The sequence below is a fragment of the Thunnus albacares genome, chromosome 19 (genome assembly GCF_914725855.1).
Source record: "Thunnus albacares chromosome 19, fThuAlb1.1, whole genome shotgun sequence".
Classification (NCBI taxonomy): domain Eukaryota; kingdom Metazoa; phylum Chordata; class Actinopteri; order Scombriformes; family Scombridae; genus Thunnus; species Thunnus albacares.
In genome coordinates this window covers 16,098,506-16,124,090 of record NC_058124.1, presented here as the reverse complement: position 1 = coordinate 16,124,090, position 25,585 = coordinate 16,098,506, and the positions used below count along the sequence as shown (strand labels likewise).

Below are 25,585 nucleotides of genomic sequence, written 5' to 3'. Positions count from 1 at the left end.
TCGATGCAAGTAAGAATTATGCAAAGCGGATCTGCTTGAGTGCTGTACATGATATCCAACAATGTCACTTGCTTCTTACAGATAATGGAGACATCACTGATAATCCAGTTGCCGCATCTTAAAAGGCTAATTGCCTATGCTTCCTCGGATTTTCTTCACAAGTTGCTGCAACGTTATGAGTTTCTATTGGGTCCCTGTACACTCAAAACAAGAATGTTGATGTCATTCTAACCTTGTTGGACATTAACGCCAATGAACACAAGATGCTGTGACACTGGTGGGATAAGATTGATTGTTCAAACCAAATGAGGGGGCAGCGACTGTCCCAAGTGGGAAGCATCAGGTATGTCGGAGTATTTTTCAAGAGTGATGGTAAAAAGGATTGTGAAACTTACTGCTACTCAGGGGCATTGGCTCCAATGATGCAGGCTTTTTTTATTGGACTCAGGAGGTAACAAGAGGGCTCAGCTATAAACCAAAGCTTTACTGAACCAGTAAGTTTTCAGTCCAACTTTCAAATGCTTTACATTCCTTCCAATTAATTCAACAGTCTAACCACAAGATGCACTGTGAGGCTTTGTTTATACATTACTTCATTTTTAAAAAACGTATTTTTACTTGCAGGGGTTTCTCTATTACCGTCTCTTTGTGTAAACTGTTTTTTTTTTCTTTTATAGGTTCTTTTATTGGTGCATGTAGTGCATTTTTAGTGTGTGTGTGTGTGTATGAAAAACATGAATGCATTGTGTAGACTTCATGAAAAATGGTTAAGCGTCATCACACATTTATTTACCTGTATTTACTCTCGTGCTTACCTGTACGTCATATGTGCCATTCATCATAACTGTCCTGTGTTGCTGATTGTGTACATCTGGCCTTGTCTTCCCCAACTCTTTGGCTTGGTTCCTCTGCCCTTGTCCTGCCTGGATGTCTGGGAGCAGAAATACAAGGAGGGGTCAGAATCGTAGAAGCAGATAAACAAAGAGAGGTCAGGTCACTCGAGGCGAAGAAAAAAACAAAAAAAACAAGGATATGTCTGACTTTTGGGAAGAGTGAAAACTTTTAGAACAATGACCAACAAGTTGTTGTTGCAAGCAAAGCTGCGTCCCGAGCATACTGAAAAACATACTTTATAAAGTTAACACCTTCTATCCTTCAAAAATGCCTTTGCATTGTACGCTCATGTGTTTTACAGTGGGTTTGTTGTGACAGGCGCAGCTTTTCTTGAAAGTCTGTAACTTACTAACTTAATGAGGTGATAATTGCACTTTTTTTTCCCCTGTTTGTTCAGATTTATTTCGATACTTTACTAAGCCTGTTAACATGTCAGCGTGTGGTCCAATGCAGCGTTTAGGCTTGATCAGTGGTAGCAGGGAATCGTGTTATTTTCCTTTTACAACCATTTTATACAATAAGGAGCAACATAACTCAAAAACATTAAGCTAAGCTAATTACCTAGAGGTGTGTGCTGGGGAGCCATGTTGTGGAGTGCCAGGATGTGTGTGTCGAGGGCAGCATCCTGCCGCGTGCGGTTGTGCAGACCCAGGTGATACTTCCTAAAGTGCTTCACCAGGTCAGCGGGGTCGTTGCCATAGTAACCGTAACCGCACACGTTGCACTTGAAGTCCTGGAGTTTAGGAGAAGGGCTGGAGGAGAGTGGAGGGGTGTCAGTTGTCGACTCCTCCCCTCCTTCCTGTCTGGTGAGGAGGTGGGGAGTCGAGAGGAGAGGAGAAATGAGATGATCTGCCTCTCCTCTGTCTCTTTCGCTCCTCTCTCCCTCCTCTGCACCCTTCTCCCCATCCTCAGCCTCCGACTGGCTCTCGGGTCTGTCAGTCATCGCCGCCCCTCCTTGTTTAGCCCTCCCCCCTCCTCCTCCTCCTCCTCCTCTCCTCCCCCCTCTCTCCTCATTGCTGTAGCGATCGTCTCTCGCGCCGACAGATGAGGGAGAGACGGACGAGGAAACGCACTCGCTCTCTCCCTCCTCCTCTTCCTGCTCCTCATCTCCTCTGATCCGGTCGGAGGATTCTGGTTCGGAGGGTCGGTTTATTCGGTCAGCCTCCGCTCCTACTCTACCCTCCTCCTCACCCTCCTCTTCCTCTTCTCCTGGTGGCCTCCTCCCCTCTTCCTCCTCCTCCTCTTCGCCTCCCACACTCCGGATAGGGGGATTCTTCTTCCTCACCATCTCTGTAAAGATGGAGAGAGACAGAAAAAGTTTTATTGTCCAATTGATATATTGATAGTATCTAAAAACTGTGATATTTATGCATACATGTGGGATCTGGGAGATAAAAACATATCCAGCAGATTTTCTTAATCCCTAAAAATCAAGACATGAAGAGATATAAGGTGCCTGCAAGACACAGATAATATACTGTGCACGCACACACACACACACGCACGCACACAAATTTTCTGACAATGATATACGTATGTGTATAGAACAGCTTTGATTCAATTTACAAACTGCTTTGAAGGCTGAAATCTGTGACGATCCTCGACCACAAACCTCGTCAAAGAAAAACAGCCCCAACAAATCAGAAACATCTCAGCTATGAGAGCGTTTTCAGGGGTGTGTGTGTTGGGATGTTCGTTGCATCCTTAAGTGCAACTTTTTGACTTTTTTTTTTTTTTTCCCCTAAACCAGGGAGTGAATCTTTTTATCATTATGGAAACCATCCGTGAGAATCTTCAACACATGACCACATCAAAACCCAAACCATATCAGAGAGAGCGTGAGGACGCGGGGAGAGGAGGGGTGGAAGAGAGAGGGGAGAAAAGCAGAGAGAGAGAGAGAGAGAGAGGGTGAGGCACGGAGAGAAACGGGGGAGACCGAGGGAGGAGAGAGACACAGGGAGAATGTCCAACAGACAACCACATCAAACCACACACCCCCATATCAGAAAGATGGATGAGGGAGGCGGTAGACTGCAATTCATCCCCTCTAGCGCTCCAAATTTCTTTTTTGCATCTCTTCTTGCGTGCCTTTCATTCATTTTCTGGCTCCCAAATTCTCTTTTTCTCATCTCTCTTTGTCTCTCATGCTCTATCTGTGTCACCTCCTGTCCTTTGGTTTCCTCTCTCTCTCTCTCTCTTTTTTTTTTCTTTTTGAAATTTTCTTTTGTCTGCTTTTATTTTTCTTTTAATATCCCATTTTAATTATTTTACTCCTCTCTCATCTCATTTTTCTCTCCTTTTCAGCAGCATGCTCATTTATAATCAAAGTAAAATACCTCTATCAAACAAAAAAAAAAAGCACTTGTCAGGGCATATTAATTGCCTTTTTCTATTCTCTATTGCCCTCTTTCACGTACAAGAATAATTGCAACAATAATTTAAGTAATTCCATCAATAAAATGTTTCATTCTGTTCCTGCTCCCTCCGACAGTCGTCCCCCTTCTCCCACCATCCCTCCTTTCCCTCCCTCCCTCTCTTATAATCACTATACAAAGCCATCAAATAACCAACCATGTGTTTTATGTTAAACCATAATCTTTCTTTTGTTTGAAAAGAGAACAATTGTGGTTGTTTTGTTCACAACAGTCGTGACAGGGAGAGATACTGCGTGTGTGTGCAAGCATGTGTGTGTGTGCGTGCGCGTGTGTGTTTATTTGTGGTTGTTCAGTTCATATTCAGTCGTAAACACAGTCAACCCATTGACCCATACGCCGTGTTTGTGTGTGTGTGTGTTCAGTCATAAACACAGTGAAACCCAACAGACGCCTGATAGACGCCAAAAACTGATCACTTTTAGATCAATGCAATATGAGGGGGGAAGACGCTGCGAGTGCGTGCGTGCGTGTGCATATTTGATGATGCGTGTTGAAGCGAGATAGCGTGCGTGCGACTCTCTGCGGGTGAGTCTATGTTAGTGTGAGAGATAAGTGCTTACTGTTATTTACTGATAGTGAACTGCAAACATTTGAAGCATGAGAAAATCAACACTAACACACACACGCTTCTGAAGAAAGAGAAGGAAAAGAGGATGTAGTTGAAAACAGATAATTAGATGACCATAAACAAACACAAGCAGATACACATAAACAGATTGAAAGGGACCATATTTTAATAACCCTGTAATGTGATCTAGTGGATTAGGAAGAAAAGAGAAGATAAAACACAAACACACACACAAAAAACAAAAAAGAGAGACAAAAATAAAAGAAAGAGCGAGAGAGAAGGCTGCTTTCTTTGTTGAATCCAATTTTCTTTCTATGGCCTTTCTAGTGTTTTACCATTTTTTTCTCTCCCTCTTTCTCTACCATACAACTATTAAAATAAAGCAATTTATGTCTGTGAGGGCCCACGCCTAGACCAGCCCTGGCACTCACTGTGTGTGTGCCTGCATATGTGTGTGTGTGTGTGTGTGTGTGTATGAGAGTGAGTGAGTGCAGGGAGCAGAGGAAAATCTCATCTGATGTTCACCACACCCAGTCAGAATTCATCATTCGCTCACTCTCACACACACACACACATACACACACACACACACACACACACACACACACACACACACACACACACACACACACACACACAGTGGAAAACTACAGATCGTTGTGGTAAAGCAATGAAGCTGAAATCCCGACCTAAGACAGGGCACTGACTGACCTAACTGTGTTTCCATCTGCCCTGTATGATTTCAGTGATGACTTAAAAAGTTCATCAAAATGATAATAATGAATGATTTTTCTAAAGTGTGCAATCAATAAAACAGAAATTAACAAGAGTATTATCTATTATTTATTTACTCTGGCATCACATGTCATTTGCATACTTCAGGCACACTTATTTGTGTGCTCCAGGATGTGGTCAAGAATAATAGGTGTGTGTCAAAAAGCTGTACTGTGTGTGTCTGTTTCTGGGTGTGTGTGTGTGTGTGTGTGTGTGTGTATGTGCTTCAATGTCGCAGTACAGCCTTTGTCTGCTTCAGGCTGTATACACAGACTGGAACCATTACTATCAACTACAATTAGGTACAACCCACCACAACATACCGCATAACAACTACTGCTACTAGCTACAATTAGCCCCTATACACCACAACGGCCTCAATACCACAACGAGGATGAATACGACAGTTAATCATTTCCATCAACTGCAATTAGCCCCAACGCCAGTGAGGCTTTTATCTGAAATTGCCAATAATCACCCTAAGACAACTGTTGAAGGATGCACTGACACCGGTGCGGTAGGTATCTACTGTATATGTATCAGCGTACGTCCAGGCCAAAGTAGAGGACCCATGTTTAAGGATTTCCATCTTAATATGTCTGAATGTTTTTCATGCTGCATGGTGGTAAACTGAGTTTGATAACAGTTGAACTGTGTATCAGTTAACTAAAAAGTTTTTATGTCACATCAATAGACTTTCAGTTGAGTACAACTAAAACCAGCTGGTACTTCATACCATCAACTGGCAGTGTGAAAAAATCAAGTCTTTTTTAATTAGCTGATTATTTAATCTATAAAATATATGAAAATAGGGAAAAATATCCATTGTAATTTTCCAGAGCCTGGGTGGCATCTTGAAATTACTCTTTTCTTCAGACCAAGAGTCCAAAACCAAAAGATATTCAACCTGCAATAGTATAAAAACAGGAAATCCTCACATTAGAGAAGCTGGTATGTTTGGCATTACTGCTTAATATAAGACTTAAATGATTAATATTATCAAAATTGTTCAGGATATTCTCTGTTGATAGAGTAATTGATAAATTGTTTCAGCAGTGTAAATGACAACGGATGTTAAATCTCTACCATCGTTTGTCATGCATGTGTGTGTAGTTTTTGTACTGTATTTCATGTAACCATTAAGTCACACGAACATCATGAACAGCCACATGATGTGTGCAGGATCATCATGTAATGCCAGCCCGACGCTAATATTCAAACTTGAAAGGGAGTCCTATTCATTCAGACAAGAGCGTTAGATCTCACTAATGGAGAAACACAGATTACCAGTACACCTCAACCATTTTACCCACTGACCCCGAGCTAATTCTCTAAATGCATATTATTAAGTCACTGTAATGGATGGGTTTTATACCAAATCTGAACATAGCCACGTATTTCTGCTGCCTTCAGATATCTCTTCTCTTCCCCTCCCCGTGGGACAGCTGTAGTTGGCATCTCCATCTTTTCATAAACAAAGGATTAATGTGCAACATATGAAGAAATAATGCTAAGGGCAAGGTCTTGTTACACAGAAAAATCTCTCTCTAGCTTTCATTCTGTTTCTCTTTCTGCGTCATTCTGTCTTTTCATATTATCCTCTCGGTCTTTGTCTCTGCATTTCCTGCCCCTAATCATCTGTCCTTTCTTTTTTCCTTTGATGCCATCTCTCACTCTCTGATTCTTAATTTAAAAAAAAGATATATTTATGTAGAAGTGGGGGTACATTGAGGAGTATGATTAAGACAGGAAGGAAGATATAGAACATAGAAAGAAGGTAAGAACTCCTAATTAAAATAAAAAAAATACATAGGACCGTCTCTTACACAAGGGGGGTGAGTGAAAGGAGAGAAAGAGGACAGTGGCAAGCAGGGGATGAGAGAGTTTACACAGGAAAGAGAACACATTTTCTTCATTTAAGAAGAAAAAACAGACATTGTCTGGGGAAATGGATAGACAGAAATAGGAACAAGAGAATAGGGTGGAGAAGGAGAGAAGAGAGGCAGGAGACAAAGAGCAGATAAGCTCCACTTCCATTAATGTCTAAAGCAAGTTTTCTGCACCCACGCTACTACGGGAGAAGGGCATTTAATAGGCAACCTCTTCCCATCCCTCAAAGCTAAAAAATAAAACTTTCCATTCTTTAAGTCAACAGTTTTTTAACCGATTCTAGCACATTTTGGATCTAATTTGTCCAAGACTCTAGATGGAGTCGTGCACTAGGTCAGGCGTCTAGCTGGTTGCCCCTCCAACAACCTGCAACATAATGATGGATTTAAAACAATTCCACAACCCATGGTGAGGTTACTGATTTACTTTGACTGATATAATGAAACAATCCTTTCCCAGATGTCTTGTTCTTGTTCTGTTGTTTTTCATACATACTTGATGGGGAACTTGTGGATAGAAAGCCATTGACAGTGAGTGAGTGAGTGAGTGGTGGACATGTGGGGGCGAGCTGTTCTGGCCAAATGGCACAATGAATAAATTAAATGGATTCTCTACAAGTAGAAAATAATGTAATCATGTGAATTAATGTCAGAGTAAATTGCCTGCATAACATTTTTCAACATTTCTCATTATGTTCCCCTTGATGCACGGACTGAAAAGAAAAGTGAGCGAAAAGTCAAATTTAAGTTAGAAGTTAAGTTTTAAATGTGCATTTTCAAGTACAAGTGTGCAACACTTGTGTTTCTGTATCTAAAACCACATGTGGATGCTTTTGGAAAATTTTACTTGCAGATTTGGTGAGTGGATGGAAGATCACAGAAATGATTAATCAACTAAGCATGCACCTAATGTTTTAGTTATTATATATTCTGATAGTTATTTTTTCCATTAATCGCTTAAGTTAGAAAATAGTCACAAAAATTTTTTTTTGTTGAACCCAAGCTGACAACTTGAATTGTTTTGTCCGATCAACATTTCAAAACCCAAAGACATTCAGATAAAGAGAGAAAGAGAAAGCAGCAAATGCTCATATTTGAGAGGCTAGAACCATCAAATGTTAGCATTTCTGCTTGAAAAATTAGGTAAACAATGTCGAAATAGTTAAAAAATTGTCAAAACTAATCGATTAATCTGCTATTAGTCTACTATTTTGGCAAATTTGTTACTGGATTTTCCATTGATGACATTTTTCTAGTGAACATGTTTCTTTGTCTGTTACGCCATGCTCAAATATTGTTTCTTTCCTCTAAATAAATACCACTGAAGCTGCTGCCAGAAACCTGAAACACATCACTTCCTGTCTGTAAAAAGGATTTTTCCTGGAAAGATCTGGCAGACGCCAGCTCTGTTGTTGCTGTTGCAAATGTTGGAGCTTTCATGACTGTGTTGTATCATTCGGCAGTCATTTATTTATATGAAAATGTCACAGATTATTACTTCTAGGAAGGCCACTGATGCACAAAATGGCAGTCACGCTGAAATGGCTTGTAGCTTTAGGTTACGTGTCAGTGAATGAAAGCAGCTGAGGAAAATATTAATGAAAGCGCACACGTGACCGGTTTAGTACCCACACAGACAAAACAGATCAGTCCGTGAAACCGAGCCTATTTAGAGCGGTGGGATAATAATAGGAATCGGCCACAAGTGCCAGCTACTATGCGGTGCTTAGTTCAAGCGTTGGATGGGAGTACGGGTGTGTCTGGCTTCCTCCAGAAACGAGGAGTTAGGGGGTAAAGGAGTCTGCTGCGGGGAGGATTTTTTCTTTCTGAGGACGTAACTGCTTGATCTTAGAATTGATTTTGCAGAGGCAGGAGTCTAATTGAAGATAGGAAGGGAGGGGTGAAGAGAGAGACAGAAGGAGGGAGAGAGAGAAGGACAACCTAAAATCACTGAGAGACAGAGTCCACCTGCCATTTTAAGACTAAAAGCTTTCAGTTGCTTGCTAGGCCCCTAATCAATGCCAGAAGTCTTACTTACACACACACACACACACACTCTTCATCTGGGGCCCAATTCATTCCTGCCACGGATCAAGCAAATCACACACACACACACACACTCATATGCAGACACACACTCACAGAGTGTAGGACTCATTTGTAAAGGGGTAACAGCATGCAAAATATGTCATCTTAAATGTCAAACTTAATCAGAGGTTCACATTTCAATACCACACTCTCTCGTTATGAGACTCCCTCCCTCTGTTTCTGCTTCTTCTTCTTCACTCTTGAGCTGGCTTTCTCTGCTTTCTTATTCTCTGTATTGGTCTTTTTCTTACTCACACACACACACACACAAACCTATATAGTGAACACACGCATCCCTCCTCCCCCTCTCCATATCTGTCCATCTTTCATCTATCTCCCTCTCTCAATTAATCTCCCTCTTCCACCCACCCATATCCATCTCCCTCTCTTCTCTCTGCTGCTGTCTCCTTCTCAATCTCTATTTCTCTCCTCCTCCTATCCTTATATGAAATTTGAGGTGTTTTGTAGGTGTGTGTAGGTGTGTGTGTGTGTGTGTTAAGGTGTAAGTCTTAGAAGCACAACAGCACTCTACCTGACTGACAGCCAGCCAGTATTAAATATAGCAAAAAAACGAGCTCAAACAGTCACAGAGTTTCTTTCTATGTGCTTCTATATGTGCCTGTTAGCATATATGTGGCTGTAAAAGCATATGCTGCCATTTTCTTTCATTCTAAGTTCTTCAGAGACAGCTTTCACATAGTGGTCTACATAAGAGAATACCTTCAAACTGACTCAATCGATAAACGCAAAGTGTTGTGTGCCAGGACTTTTTTCTGGATATTTTAAACTGAAGATGCATACCACTTCCAAAAACAATTTCCAAAGGCTTTGCATCACACAGCTCATTGATACCCCTAATATCATGCTTGCAGATGCTCATCTAAGCTAACAAAATGAACATCTGTTTTTGTAGTTCTGCTGATATGATTTACTGATAGATCCGTCTACACTGACTGACTGGGAGCGAGAAATGCTTTGCTGAAACACAGTGCAAAACACAGCGAGGAAAAGGACATCACCTCTAGCGGTCTTGCGCCACGAGCACACGAGCGCGAGCACCAGGATGTTGCCTGTACTTCATTTAACAGCCACAGGTGTCACTAATGAGAAGGAATTTCTGATTCCACATATAGAGCCTTTAAGTTGCTATGATATAAATATAACCATGTAACCATCGCACCTGTTGTATTTGTCTACTACTTGGTAGTTTGAGAATCAGGCCATAACAGCCAAGATGGCATAAAGAGGCCATTCTGTGCTTTTTAGTGCGTTAGTTTGGTAGGATACAAAGATATCACAATCATAGGAGGAGTGAAGAGCAGTATATAAAGTTCCAGACCTCTCAAGCAGAAAGAGAGCATCTGCGTACCAGAACATTTGGGTGTAGTGAAAGTTTTTGATTGTCTTTCAGGCTATTAAAAGGCAATAAATAATTATAATTAAAACAGCACTGTAAGGATGTATTAAGAAATTTCATGTTGTCCCCCCTCCTCCTCTCTTGGAAATGGCAAAATGATTATGAAGCTGCAGTATCAAAACCGCAAGAAATACATCAAATTACAAGCAGCTGATTTTGAAGAATTCACTTCTGAAGGTAAACTTCCCAATCAGTATATAACTAACCAGTGATTCAAACTGAGTTATGAAAAATTAGTAAGTTAAGTAAGTAAGTTAATAATAATTGTATAATTTAAACACTTGCTAAATTGAAGTGATTGCTTAAAAAAGTAATGTATTTATAGCACAAAATGCAGCATAGCAAAGCAGACGTTTCTCTATTGATTCCTAATTTTTCAGCCAGTAAAGATATAGAGATGGGAGTTTCTTGCATGGCAGAAAGCAGGGGTCAAAAAACCCTTTGTCAATATGAAATCCTGACATTACGTTCACAAAAATCTGGAGTAAGGAAAAATGTGTGCTTTCAAGTTTGGCTTTTCTAAATCATCATTACCATCATGCTATAAGTTTGCTGCTCTTGGTCTAAAATCAGACCTGCTAACCACACCTCTGGCAAGGAGGAAATATTTAGGTTTACCTTTTTTACGTGTATTTTATTGGAATTACTCAAGTTTTGTACTGACTCCTGTGTAACTTTGGAAAGGTTCCTTGCGATCCAAAGAATAACCCATAAAATTTTGATAGACACAAAGCCAAATCCAGACCATACTGTTTGGCCTTGTTACAATTATATTGTACATTGTAATAATAAGTGCCACTGTAATTCATTGTCATCATCTGTGTAGCTGATAAAACAGATCCTGCTGACAAAACATGGAGAGACAACAGTGCTTGAAGAATATGAAGAGACTGGGACGCTGTGTGACAGTAGAAGAAGACAGATGGTTAACATTCTTGCAGCACACATGGTTGAGACTGAGGGGTAAGTTGATAGCAGATACAGATTTGATTGTAAGGATGAGCAGAACTGTGTGAAATAGGGCAGCTCACCCCAGCGGTTAGGCGGTTACAGCCATTTAACTGAAATTTTAAATAAATTCCCATACTGCATCATTACTAAAATTTAAGGAAGGTAGTCAGAAATGTGTGGATTTGTGGCTGAATTACCGGCAGTTTGTTAGTAGTCACTTTGGTGGATTGCAAAAGGCCATCAGCAGTTGAGATTGGAGAAAAAAAACAGCAATGACAGTGTTGGTCTCAACACTGCAGTAGACTCATATTACTGCAGTAATGCCATAATTGTCCCATCTCTATGAAGTGCTATCCGGCATTTGGGTAAGTGAACAAACAACAATTTTCCTTTTTTTCCCCTCTTTGCAGCATAATCCCGCAGCGAATTACTAAAGAGAAATATGCATTGGGAATTGTCACCTCGTTCCCCGCATTAAAAGATCCCTTCTTCAGGAAAGGATAAGCAAGTTGTGTATTTATCTTAATTGCTTATCATTTTTAAATTTATTTTTTGCATTAAGAAATGATGGTTTCAAGATTACTTAAGGATGTACTTGACACTGTACAAGATCCCTTTGATTATTAATGCTGAAATACACTCAGTTGCCAGTTTATTAGGCCCACCTAGATAAAACTAAGGCAGTATATTACAGTCCTTAAATAAATCCTCCCTTTATGAAGGTTTTAATGTTGATTTAAAAAGAAACTGTTTTAAAGAGGTGCTCTCAACTTTATGGTTATTTTGGAGGCTGTAGTATTGTGCTGTTGTTAAGTTATATTATGTTATACAGAGAGGTGTTTCTAATATTTTGACTACCCACACTGATATAAATGGGATGGACAAAATATTATAAATACCATATCCTTGATAAACCACACCAGTGACAGCGAAAGCATCCTGCAGAAGATGAAGGAGACCTTTGAGTATGGCAGCAGCTCATCCACAACCCCCCAATGAATCTTTTTTCTGCAAACTGCTACCGCAGAATGTGTCTCATTGACAGAGCATCAGCTCTTACAGTGTTACATACAGCAAAAATGAGCAACATGTGACTTAATGCACCAAACTAATCAATGAGGAGCATTACAGTTATATTGTTGAAAATCCAAGAGAAAATTCCAGGAGGAAAGTTTTGGGATCAAATGCAATAGCATACTCAATACCTTGGCGTACTTCAACATATCAGTTAATTCTGTGTTTGTCATATTGCATGATATCTTAGGAGGAAGGAGTAGCACATGATGACGTTAAGTTGTTGTTTGAATATTGAATTTTATTTCCAATGAAATTATACTATGCATTCAACTATGGCTTTATGGATAAAAAGAATCATCCAACGCACACAAACATGTTGCGCACTGGCAACAATATTGGGTTGATGCCAGTCAAACATTATTCCTCATACAAATCTTCGGCGATGTTGTCCCTCAGGGCGGCAGACAATGCCGTCTATTGATACTGTTGTTGCACATCATTAACATTGTATTTTCTCCATGTATTACAGAAGGAATGACAGTATTTAAAAAACATCTTAATGAAGAGCATCGTCGGTTATTTACAGATTTGTATCCTCAAGATAATTTGATCCCAAAACATCACTTCATGGTCCACTATTCTAAGCGTATATGCAAAATTGGTCCTTTATTACACGTTTGGAGTATGAGGTATGCAGCCAAACACAAATTCTTCACGTTCAGCATTAAAAACGTCAAGAACATAATGAAGTCCCTTGCCAAGAAACACCAAATAGCTGTTGCCTGTTATTGTGAATCATTGTCTGCCAAAGCTTTGGAGTCTGGGCCTCACAAAATGAAAATACAGACTGATGTTGAAAATGGTGATTTGAGTTCAGAGCACTTTCAAACCGATGTGTCAAGTGAAATAAGTGTCACAACTTGGGTTAAACATAATGGTACTGAATATCACATGGGTCTTGTTTGTTTGCACAGATTTCGTTGATGAGATGCAGGTGTTCAGTAAGATTGCATCTTTTTGAGAAATGAAGTCTAATTTTTGGTAACAGAAATGGAGACTACATTTTAGTTGTTGACCAAATGCATAATGTTTCAAACATTACACCTCATTAGTTGTGATACTTCAAGCCCTTTGATGTCTAAATGTCTTATGGTACACATTCACTTTTCTATGTTGTTCCAGACAGCTGCATTGTAACAGTAATAGGCTACCTTGTGTTTTTGGCAGTACTATATTGTACAAGGTCTCTGCAGGGGTTTTTTTTTTTATGAGTGCCCTGTTTGTCAAATATAATGTGAAGCCCTTGTTACAGGAAAAAATAAAATTTCTTTCATTGCAGTACCTATTTGAATTATTGCACATGGGTGGTGGGAGGGCAACACTTACAGATTGTACATGTGAACACTAATGGTGTCAGTTCCAGTAGACCATCTACACTTTAAATACATTATTCAACAATAGTTTAGTGTAAATTTTAAGTGATAAATTGAAGGACTGTCACCACCAAGTGTTAGCTGAACACCGGTGCAGTGTTGACCAGTTACTCCATGAGTGTCTCTAATGAGTGAACTTTGATTGAACACTGACCAGTGTTGTTATCCGTTATGGTGTTAATAATTTACACTATGAGAGTTTGTTAAGTAACGCTGTCATGGTGTTTATAATGTTAACTCATTCAGAAATGTTAATTCAACACTTTCACAGTGGTTCCTGTATAAACACTGGGTCAGTGTTCATTTTAACTCTGAGGGTGTTAAATTTCTGATTTCAAACATGCAGTGTACTGTCCTTTTATTATTCTAATCCCCGTTGTTCCACTTATTACTTAAAGATATGAATGTTTTCACTCGGCAAACCATACTGCGAAAAAACTACATACAAGAAAGTGCTCAGAATTTACAGTAGATAAACACAGATTCAGAAATGAATGCAGTGGAATGATGAGTGCACCGATCCTGCGTGTACGAACAGACACACACACTTCCAGCAGAGCCCCCCATCACACAAACTTTATTAAAAGTCTATTAGAGGAGTCTGACCCTGAATAACTACATTGGATTACTGCACCACACAGGGTCTGGGAAGCACTATACCGTGTGTTTGTGGGTTTGTGCATGTGTGTGTAGTACTCTGTAGGAGGGCTATTTACCCCTTTGGGGAGTTAAAGGCAGAACATTGGTTAACACCACTTACACACGGACATACACACACAGCTGTCCAGTATAACCATGTTCTTCTGGCTACTGAGCACTTTAGAGTTCAGACCGCTGTTAAAAAACTACTGGGAGAAGAGAAGAAAGTTCTCACTTCAATGAAAGACATTCTCTGAAACTGCTCTACAGATTAAAACTGTTGAATTTCTGCTCAATTAACCCAATTAATTATTCAACTTTATAACACGCACAAAACATAGTAAAACACAACATTTTACAAGTGACGGAATCTCGTTTTTCCAACAGTGACTCACTCAGCATGACACAAATAAGCGGTTTTCATCTGCACAGGCACATTTGAAAGCACTATGCTAACACCCTAGGAGCCCAAAGGTGGGTCAGAGGAGAATATAAACAGGTTATTAAGTTTTTCTGGAGGAATCGCTATGAACTGTCCAAACGTTCCTTGCCAAATTATTGGAGGTTAGTAGGTTAAAACAAGGTACATTTTGTTAGATGAGCCTATACAAAAGACTATCTGTGTGCATGTTAGAGTATTACAATGAAATAGCAGCCAACAGATTGCTGGTTTAGCTCCCAGTGGGACCATAAATGATGCTGAAATAAATCAGTATTACAGCATGCACACACCATACACAGATCCAGGCTGATAGTTCAAATAGTGGCATACACAACTCTCTCTCTCTCTCTCTCTCTCTCTCTCTCTCTCACTCACACTCACACACACACACACACACACCTGTCATTTCATTAAATCACATACATGTATGCACATAAGTACATACACATGCAGATGTGTCTTTGCATGTGTGTCTGGATTTCAATGTCTCCTCATCAATTTGTGACTATTTCAGTGAAATAGTTAAACAGAAGACACACACAGGCGCAGACTATATATCTCTTCTGCTATTTCAATAATCTGTGACCTGAGAGTTTATAAGACTCAATAGTCTGGCCTCTGGAATGGCAGTCTGGATTTTAACTTTATACACACAGACACACACACAGACGCACTCAGATACAGACACAGCTCCCCTGCTATGGTCCTTAGAGCATACTCCGTCTGTGTGTGAATGTGTGTATGGAGCATACCATGTGTGTGTGGTCACGTCTAAGAAAGCTCCTTTAAAAATGGATCTCTTTCTCTCACCATCACTGATGATGTCACCTTAACCAATTTTTGTGGTGAACAAACTGTGGTCAACAGATATCTGTTGTCTGTGTCTGTGGGTATGTCTGTGTAAAATCTCATTTAGAACTTTAAAAATAAATCATACAGCTGTCATGTCACAGTTTTACACATGCAGGAGTGTGGAAAACACACACACAAACTGTGAGGAGTGTGTGTGTAATTAATTATTGTTGAACTGGCTGCCAGGATACAGAGGTAGGCGATGAGAAAAGATCCTTACGGATAACACACACTCACAGAGAGGGAAAACACATGTCAACATGCTAAAACCCATTTTTTTTTATCAGTTTACTTAACCAGATATGCACCTCACTGTGTTAAAAACATTTAGTAAAAGAGCTGTAAAACAGAAGCACAGACACATAGAAACACACTTGCATACACAAACTCACATAAACATGCATGAACAAATCATTCGGTACAAAGGAAACACAATAACTATATACACATTAACACAATTGTCCAATAAGGACTGATAAGCTGAACATCAATTTCCTCTCATTGAATTCTACACAACTGTAATTAATGATAAAAACCTTTGTAATATGACCACATTAAAAGATTAGTTCCACCATTTGCATTATTTAAAAGTAATCCAACTTCATTAAATCCTCATTTAGTTTCTTCCTGCACAACAACAAAGCACCACACACACAGCAGACATTACACATACCAGTTTAAAATCTACTGCATTACAACAGACCACATAAACAATAAACTGAGGTGTTGTTCGGGTGAATGTGTAAAAAGAAAGACGTTTTACGCTTTGATAAAAGTACTACACACCCTTAATATCAAAGGAGACACTCTAACAGTACAGAGATACACAACAAAAGCTTCAAATACACACACTGGTAAACAAATTTGGTCTCATTTTTATAGATATCTACTATTGCAGAACTTTATAACCTCACGCTCCGATTGTTTCCCCCCACATCTCTGTTAGATTCTATTTCTAAGTTCAGGACTTAAAACAGATTATAGGTAGGATATATAACCTTCTCAATCTACATAACTTCTAAAAAAAACTCTAAATAACTTCAGATCAACTTAAAAAAAAATGGGAAGAGGATTTAAAGGACCAGTGTGTAGGATTTAGTGGCATCTAGCGAGTGAGGTTGCAGATGGCAATAAACTCAATACCCCTCCTCTCACCCTCCCCGTCCAAGCGTGTAGGAGAACCTTCAGCAGCGGCGAAGTCGCTAAAAATGTGAAAGGCCCTCTCTAGAGCCAGTGTTTGGTTTGTCCATTCTGGGCTACTGTAGAAACATGTCGGTGCAACATGGCGGGCTCCGAGGAAGAGGACCAGCTCCCTATGTAGATATAAAGGGCTCATTCTAAGGTAACGGAAACACAACGATTCTTATTTTCATGAGATTATACACTACTTAAAACATACTTATGAATTTTGTGTTCCATTTCTGCCAAGTCCATTCCCCTAGATGCCACTAAATTCTACACACTGCACCTTTAAACAAATCCCAGATGCAATTTGGCAGGAAATTATTCCAAGGATTTACTCATCATCCATTTGTCAATGGCATGCTGTTGTACAATTCAAGATAGTACACTTATTTCATTGGTTGAAGGCTAGGTTGTCCAGAATTAGGCTAGAGTTGGACCCTATATGTGACAGATGCAAGCAAGCTCTTTAACAAGTCTATTATATATGTTCTGTCCCAGATTACATCATTTCTGGCAGTCTACCTTCGTACTTTCTCAAAGATGTTGGAGGAGCCAATGGATCCATCCCTTTCTATTGCTTTATTTGGTGTTGTACTACAGGGTGTGCATCTAAGTAATTGTAAGTGCAACATGCTGGCCTTCTGCACTTTGTTATCCAGGCAACTTACACTGTTCAGGTGGAAACACCCTCCCTCCCACACATTCTCACTGGATCAAAGTGGTTATGCAATATCTCAAGTTAGAGACGATAAGATACTCTCTCCAAGGGTCTGAGATTTTAAGCAATTTGACAGTCTTTCCTGACATTTGCAGAAAAAATGGATGCAGAGAATGTAACCCTATAATAAGTATAAACTTCTGACTCCTTCTGTCACTGTGTGTTTATCTGTCTGTCTGTTTGTTGTTGTTTTATTTGCTTGTGTGTGTCTCCTCTTGGGCAAGTGTATAAGATGACTGACTTTAAGGTAGTGGTGCACGTCTGGTTTGTTTAGGTGGGCAGGCCGGGTAGAAACTTGGGATTAGTTTGGATATAGTGTACTGTTTGGATTTTGTACATTGTGAAAATTTGCAACAAAAAGACAATCGAAAAAACTTCAAATGCACGCCAAAGAAAAACACATCATAAGTAGGGTTTGATAAATAATTGAAGAGGGACTTCCAAATCCTCAAAATACTGTATTAAAGAGGTGTCTGTTTGAAGAGCCTTTTCTTAGCTAGGATAAAAAAAATACTGACTAATACTCAGAAGATTCTGCTTGGGTTCAACAAATATGCACACACAGCTTAAGATGTATCTAAATACTGTGAAACTTCCCCTTTTGAAGAGGACTGTGTTACTTTTTTGAGGTTCTGATTTTGTATACTTGTCTTCAAAGACAGAGTGATGAGGTTTGTCTGACGAGACTTGTTTACAGTGAAACTATGAGAAGCAGTTTAACTCAGCAGACTGAGGGAAGAGACACTTATCAAACAATGACTATAACGGTCAAAAAGTCAGAAACAGTTCAGCGCCACATAGTGAGGAACTGAGGCTCAAACCCTGCATCAAGTAGGGCCGCAACTAACAATTATCTTTCATTATCAATTCATCTGCCAGTTATTTTCTCGATTAATCGATGAATCATTTAGTCAACTAAGTAGTGAAAATGCCTGTTATAATTTCCACGGTTACTTCTTAAAATGTCTTATTTTGACTCTGAAACCCAAAGATATTGAGTTTACTATCATGCAAAGTAAAGAAAAGCATAAAATCATCACATTTGAGAAGATACAAACAACGTTTTTTTTTATACTTGCTTAAAAAATTACTAAATGATTTTTCCATTATCAAAGTAGTTGCCAATTAACATACAGTTGACCGATTAATCGATTAATCAACTAATGTTGCAGCTCTAATTTCATGCTTTGAGCGTGGGTTTTCCTACCTTTAACCACTGAATTTTTTTTGTTTGTTTTGTTTTAACTTATGACTCATGACTTATGATTTATTATTGGTTTCTTTCCATATCTGCCACACTGCCTTCTTTGTCATATGCATGTGTACATGTTAAAACACCATTAGAAACCCAGTTAAGTGTGGCCACAAAATCAGGTTTCTCCAGCAGAAATCCAGCTGGGTTAACCACTTCTTTTAATCCTTTCTCCTGTCTTCTTGACAGGGCTTCTAAGAAATCAGACAATCACCAAGTTACTGAGGTGTGTGTTCACACACTGTGAAACTCTTTATCCTCCCTGTTTAGTTTGCTGAGGAGTGGCACATACCTCACAGAGAATCATGAGCAAAAAAGAAAAGATGAGAGAGTGAGAGGTGTAGAAACAGACAGACTTTTTCACACTTGAAAGAGAGACACATGAAAAAAAAAAAAACACTATCACACCAGAACACTGTTCCCTCCCCTTCTCTCTCGCTGCTCTTCACTCTTTTATTCACTCCCCACTACCATTTCTCCTACTGGTGTGAAAGTTTTGGCGGAGGTAGAGGTGTGCGTGTGTGTGTGTTTGTGTGTGCTTGTGTGTGTGTGTGTGTGTGTGCATGTTTGTGTGTGTGCGTGTAGTGAAGACCCGACAACTTCCTCTCAACTTCCTGTGATCGGAGTTGGGGGGTTGCTGGGGGACAACCAGGAAATTACACACAAACTGGGTCGCAATGAGCTTGAAATGAGAGTAGACAATTACAGCACATAAAAGTAACAGCCGTCAGCGCTTGTGTGATGTAATATATTGTACATTGTCCACAATGTAAGCCGTTGTCAGTTCTAAGAAAGAGAGTTTAAAATTGTATCCAACACACACACGCAAACACTATGAACACACAGAAAACCGAAATCACACAGTGATGACAAAACACACAGACAATAGTTAGTGAACACGCACACACACACTCTAATGCACACAAAGAACAAAAAAGAGGAAGGAGGTGGCAGCACTGCCCAATGTTTCACAATAAAAGCTGAGATTAATTCACTTCCTTACACTGTGTGCATACAGTACATGCACATATGCGTGCATGTGTGTGTGTGTGTGTGTGTGTGTGTGTGTGTGTGTGTGTGTGCAGGCGCGTGCATGTGAGTACTTGAGTATAAAAGACAGAGACAGACAAAGAATATGAGTGTATTCTTCCCTCATTTTCAGCGCTAACTCGTGTTTTCTCACACACTTATTTATGGGAGCAGATGTGCTCAGCCCAACACACACACACACATGTGCACACACACAAAGACACACACACGCACACACACACAGAGAAACACATGCATGTGAAGGACACTGAGACAGTTTAGAAAGCCTTGGGGCTCAGTCTGAGCTTTCATTTCCTCTATCCTGCATAACAACTGACAGATACACACATACACACACACATTCACACAGATACACACAGACAGACAGAGTGGATGATTATGAGACTCTTAGCCTGCCCAGAGGGACTACAGAGGTAGACAACTAGCTCTAAGAGAATTACTACAGAACCCCACTCTGCATTAAAACCTTTTCAACAAGACAGAATGAACCATAATCTTTCTGCCTCGGATGAAAATTAACTAGAAAAATTACAGCAATAACAAAAATAGGAGCTGTTTTACAAAGGCAGCAGGACTGTACAATTACAGCTAAAACAATAAGCAAATGAATCCTAGCAAAGGCATGATAATCAGGCTACAGAGGCTACCAAAAGATATACACTGAAAAGTTCTTGCAAATCTCTATGTATCAATTTGAGTTAAAAAAAAAGGTAATACATAAAGCCTACGTTTGAATTTCTAGGAGTTATAGAAGACACAGCCTCTAAGAGTGGAGTTAAATTGTCAGGCAAAGTCTAAGGAGGCCTTAAATTCTTTTAAAAAGTGTCACATTTTTGTTTTAACTTCAGGCTCTTATTCTTTCTATAAGTGCAGGTGTCACATTTTTCACACGTTGGATACCTCGGGAAAGTCAAAGGAAAATCTTCTCTTCCTCTTACAAGTTCTTTTCCTAATTAAGGCTGTTACTTTACCGCCCGGCGGTGCAGTGACAGAGAAGGTTTGCCTGGGGAAAAGAAATGTCCGTGGGTTTTTTTTTTTTTTTTTTTTTGTGAGCTCACATTCATCTCTCCTAAAAGTCACACGTTTATTTTTCCAACCGTTTTCATCTTCACCCTCCTCACACACACGCAGACATACTAACGAAACAGACAGTGAACTTTCCTGTGTTATTAGAAGTTGCCGGTCGTTGCGACATCGGAGTTCAAGATAACACACGCACACACACACAGTTACACTGCTGCATACTGATACACAGAGTACAGTTTAGATTAATTTGAAGACTTTTGTTTAGGCTTATTGTAATAGGGATTTTAGGGATAAATAGATTTGAAGAAGTGTATACAAAAGCTGCAAGCATACGTATAAACACACACATATATGGAAGACAATGCAATATTCTTGTTTCACCTCAAAAGCTTCTCTCTGTGTGTATGTTCGCTTTTTTTAATTTTAGAAGGGAGTTGTTACCAGCAATGTGCATAAAGAAGTGGTCCTTGTTAACTCAAACTATATGGACGCTGCTGTCGTAGGAATTCTAATTGCACTGTTCATGGAAATGTAATGTAATGCAGTCAAGAGGTTTCCTGCACAGAACGGATTACCAAGAGATGCTGAATAAAACCATCACCGCAAAACTCATGAATAAATCCATCAAATTATGACGTGTCTCTTAAAAGAACTGAGGTACAGTGGCTCATGAGTGAGTCGAACCCAGAGAGCCAAAACCTTGTATTTTCTAGGGTTGAAGGGCCCAGACATGATATTTGATTTCACAAATTAAAAGAAAAATCCCCCATTTTATGTTGGCATATAATAAACAGCTCATTACAACAAGATGGCAAATAAATTCTTGAATCTTGTTTTTCTCAGTTTCCCTGATCAGCAGATTAATGTTGTTTGGCTTTAAAGGGCAATGCATTCCCATAACAGTCAATATTAGTGGGTGCCTTCACATAAAAGAACATGAAATATGTCTCTAACCTTTTAAAATTCCCCAAATCTCTTTTATATGAGTTCACAACACATGGGAAAAAGGCCTTTGTGAAAGCAAATTCCTGCAGCACCACAAACAAATTGAGCTTACATAATTTTCTGAAGGCCTCAGAATTCACAGGTTTAAGCTAAAACTTAATCAATTTCATTTTTTTCAGTGTTTTGGTTGCATTTTGTGCCTTTATTAAACAGTAGAGAGCTGAGAGGAATGAGTGGAGAGAGGGGTGGAGGATGACACGCAACAATCTCTTAAACCAGATTATACAGTCAGCATCTTAAAGCCCTAGGCTGCCCAAGACCCACACTTTTCAGTCATCTGCAAGACAGTGGCTCGACACAGTAAACATGGCTTTTGATTGTCTACAAATAACAATGGTTTGGACGCATCTTCTAAAGTAAATGTGTATATTTTGTGTCAGGGATTGTGGGATTGTGTGTTATCCAGCGTGTAAGGTGCAAATCAAAGACATTAAGTTAACCTAAAATCACTATCCGCACAGCTGCTTATACACAGGAGGTGACCGTTATCTACATTGACCTGATTTGATCTAATTCTCCGTTCGCACCATATAAACTGAAATCGATCACCGGCGATTATCTGACTTAGGGAGCTCTGGATGATTTTATGGAGGAGGAAAGAGCACGGGGAGGTTTTGTAAGTGGGATGAAGATGGCAATTATTCAGGGAGCGTTGTCTCGACACGGATCCTCTGACTGAAATATCGACAGACTGTTATCGACCCTTAATCGTGTATTGTGGAGGCGCCGGCATCCCCTCTCCGATGCCCATTTTTTTAAAAGATTTTTGGGGGGCATTTTTTTGCTTTTTTGAAGATCAGTGAAGAGGCAGATGGGAAACAAGGGGCGAGAGAGATGGGTATGACATGCAACAAAGGTCCTTGGCTGGAATCGAACCAGGGATGTTGCAGTTATGCGGTATGTGCAATGACCATTTGGCTACCAGGACATTCCCGTCAATGCACTTTTGATAATAATTTCAAAAAGAGCAAAGTTTTTATCATATCCTGACACACTATTATACCTGACTTGTCTTATATCTGTAACAGGCACAGTTCATCATGTAGGTTTCCTGGCACTGCGTACAGATACAGACCTGACACAGAGAGAACTGCTGTGCTGTGAGCAAAATTCACTTTGAGTAATTTAATGTAGCTGAAACATCCTGCTGTACTGAACCTGAATAGTGTCTAAAAGGTGACGCATCTCTGTTATGCAAGTTCAATTTGGCCCTTTCTGTGTGTCTGTAGGCTATCATCATTTAATATTCTTGTAAAATTTGCTATTATTACCTGTCAAATGCTGTAATTAGGATTCTGAGTGAAAAAAGATACCAACATACAGTGTCTATCAGCAGCAGAAGCCAAAAGATATGAATCTAGAAAAAAAAAAGACTGATATTGCGCTTAATTTCCATTAGTTAGCAGTCAAAAATGATCACATGGTCACGTTTGAAAAAAAAGCTTAACACACCCTATCTTGCCTGTTCTGTCAGAACCTATCAGCCTCTTCTAAGTGTGTGGGGAGGCTAAGTCATGCGACCTCTCAACTAGATCAGGACACCGTAAGTAGGTCATAGATTTACAAGAGATTCAGGTGTGGATCAGTAATAAGAGCATAGGTATGTCATCTTTAGTTCTCACACCCATCTAACTGCTGATACGCCCTTAAAAATCCACATACATACACACAGATACAGGCACTGACGCGCACAAACACAAGAGTTTAGTGCTTAAACCTATCTAGCTGTTACTACACCCTAAATCCTTTCATCTCTTATTTTTTATACTCAGCCCCTCCCTCTATCTTTCACTTCTTTTCATCTCTTTTTATTCTTCTCTCTAATCTCTCTCTGATCTATGCCACTGATGAATGACACACACAGTTAAAAAAAAAAAAAAACAGCATAATCCTCCGTGTGCTGGTGAGACTTTCTTCCATTTTTCCATGTTCAATTTTCAATTCAACTGACAGCTGAAAGTGTCTTCCGCATGTTAGAAAATGTCTCGCAGCCCCGGGGGCCAAAGCCAGGGTCTGAAGTTAACACCCCGCCAAGCACCAAATGCGGGTAGATTTTCCATTTGGAGAGTAAATGTCAGAAAGCTATCCGCCACACATGCAGGTAAGTGTAGTCACATATGTGTTTTTTTACGCATGTCTAAACAGGGCTGCGAAACTGTAGGAGCATGACGAAGCGGCAGCCACGGACCATCTCAAGCGCTCCTAGTTTCGCGGCACCATTTGCTGTACGGAACGTCAGCTACTCTACATCGCAGCTCTCCCTTAAACTGTCTATGTGACACAAAAAGTTATTTAGTATTTTGGTCAGTAAAAAATATGCTTGGTCAGTGGATTTTGTCGTCTATCCTTGGCAGATGAGTCAAAAAGTTAATTTCGGACACTGGCCGCACTGCAGACAGTTAAAATTAGCCAGAGATACAACTGACTGTTCCCCTCTTCCTGCCTTTTAGTTATCTGCCTTCTTGTCAATCACTACCTGTTGTCGGTATTTAATCTTTGTGCCATCACGCTTCAGTTACGCATGAGTCAAAAAGAAACCGCAGTCCTGGCAACAATTCAGAAATGTGAAATCATGCGAAAAGAAACATCTGCACATGCATCTATCCCCCCCCAAAAAATCCAACCAACAACATATAACATTAACAGACAAAGAGACAGGGGCGAATATTAACTCCTGCACTCTTTCTATTTGTTATCTTTAAACTTGCCAAACCCGTAACTTTGCATATTTCTGGGTATGAATGTACACAGGCATAATCTTTAAAAAAGAATACAAAGAATATGTAACTAAGAGAGAGAGAGAAAGAGGATAAGATAGACAGACAAAGGGAGAGAAGGAGAGTGGCCATAAAGGATAGATATAGGGAGGAAAAATAAGGGAATGTGAAGGAATTGATACTAACACAGTCAGTTAAGTTGGAGCAGGGGAGAAGAGAGAGAAGAGGGGAGAGAAGAAACACTTTGTCCAGAGTATGAATTTAAACTTTGATGTTATGTCACACAGGAAACTGACCGTTTATTAGTCATATTTCATTCTGCTTTGGCAATTCGATTTGACAATAGGTTGTCTCTTGACTTTAGAGAAAGACAGAGAGACAGGAATAGAGACATAAAGAGAGAGAGAGAGAAAGAGAGAGAGAGAGATATTAAAACACAAGAAGAGACTGGGAAGAGATTTAGAAAGACAGCCCAAAAGGGAAGAGACAGAGAGACAGAAGGAGGACGAGATGTGAATTCATTGCCTTAAAAGCAGATCTGAGTCAAACACTATGATAAGAATCAGACAGCACATGCACACGCACACATACACGCACACACACACACACCCACAGACACACACACACACACAGCATCTGTGAATCTTTGCTTTGAACCTCTTTGGAAAGATAAGCAGATAAGAAGTGTTCAATTACTGTTCAATTATAGTGTGTGTGTGCGTACATGTAAAAGCGTGCAAATGTGTCAGAGACGGAGAAAGAGAAAGCCAGTGTGAGACAGGAGCAGGGATGAGATTCTTTCCACCTATGTATCATTTCCTTTCTCTCTCTCTTTCTCTCTCTCTCTCTCTTGCTCTCTATGCATTGCTCCTTGATACTCCCTCACCATAATTTCACCCGTTGCAAGGCTCTGGCCTACCTTGCTCTATTATCCTGCTGTTCATGGAACATCTCCCTTGAAGCAATAACTTCAACTATCCTCTATCAAAAGAAAACAGATCTGCGCTGACAAATAGAGTTAACAACAAATACATTGTCGATTTCAAGCCATCTGACAATGTGTCACCAGCTGATCTCATGAAAAGTAGTCCTGTCTGATGTGATACTCCACCGATCTCTAGTAGTAGCGTTCTCTTTTGTTTTGTCTCAGTCTAACAGGAAGGTCAGAGGTCAGGATCGACTGTGAGCGGCTCCTAAACCAGGTGCAGTTCTGGTCCTAAAGCTGTTTTTACC

General features: G+C 39.8%; 1 protein-coding gene across 4 annotated transcripts in view; it reads right to left on the bottom strand.

The window, feature by feature from the left end:
- Positions 1-25,585, bottom strand: part of trps1 (trichorhinophalangeal syndrome I) — a 128,646-nt gene that overhangs the window by 65,587 nt on the left and 37,474 nt on the right. For all 4 annotated transcript variants that reach the window (XM_044335873.1, XM_044335872.1, XM_044335874.1 and 1 more), the window contains exons 3-4: positions 1,456-2,184; positions 816-931 (exon numbers count right to left, since the gene is read on the bottom strand). In XM_044335873.1, coding sequence (XP_044191808.1) covers positions 816-931; positions 1,456-2,184 — 845 coding nt within the window. The remainder of the gene's footprint in view (positions 1-815; positions 932-1,455; positions 2,185-25,585) is intronic.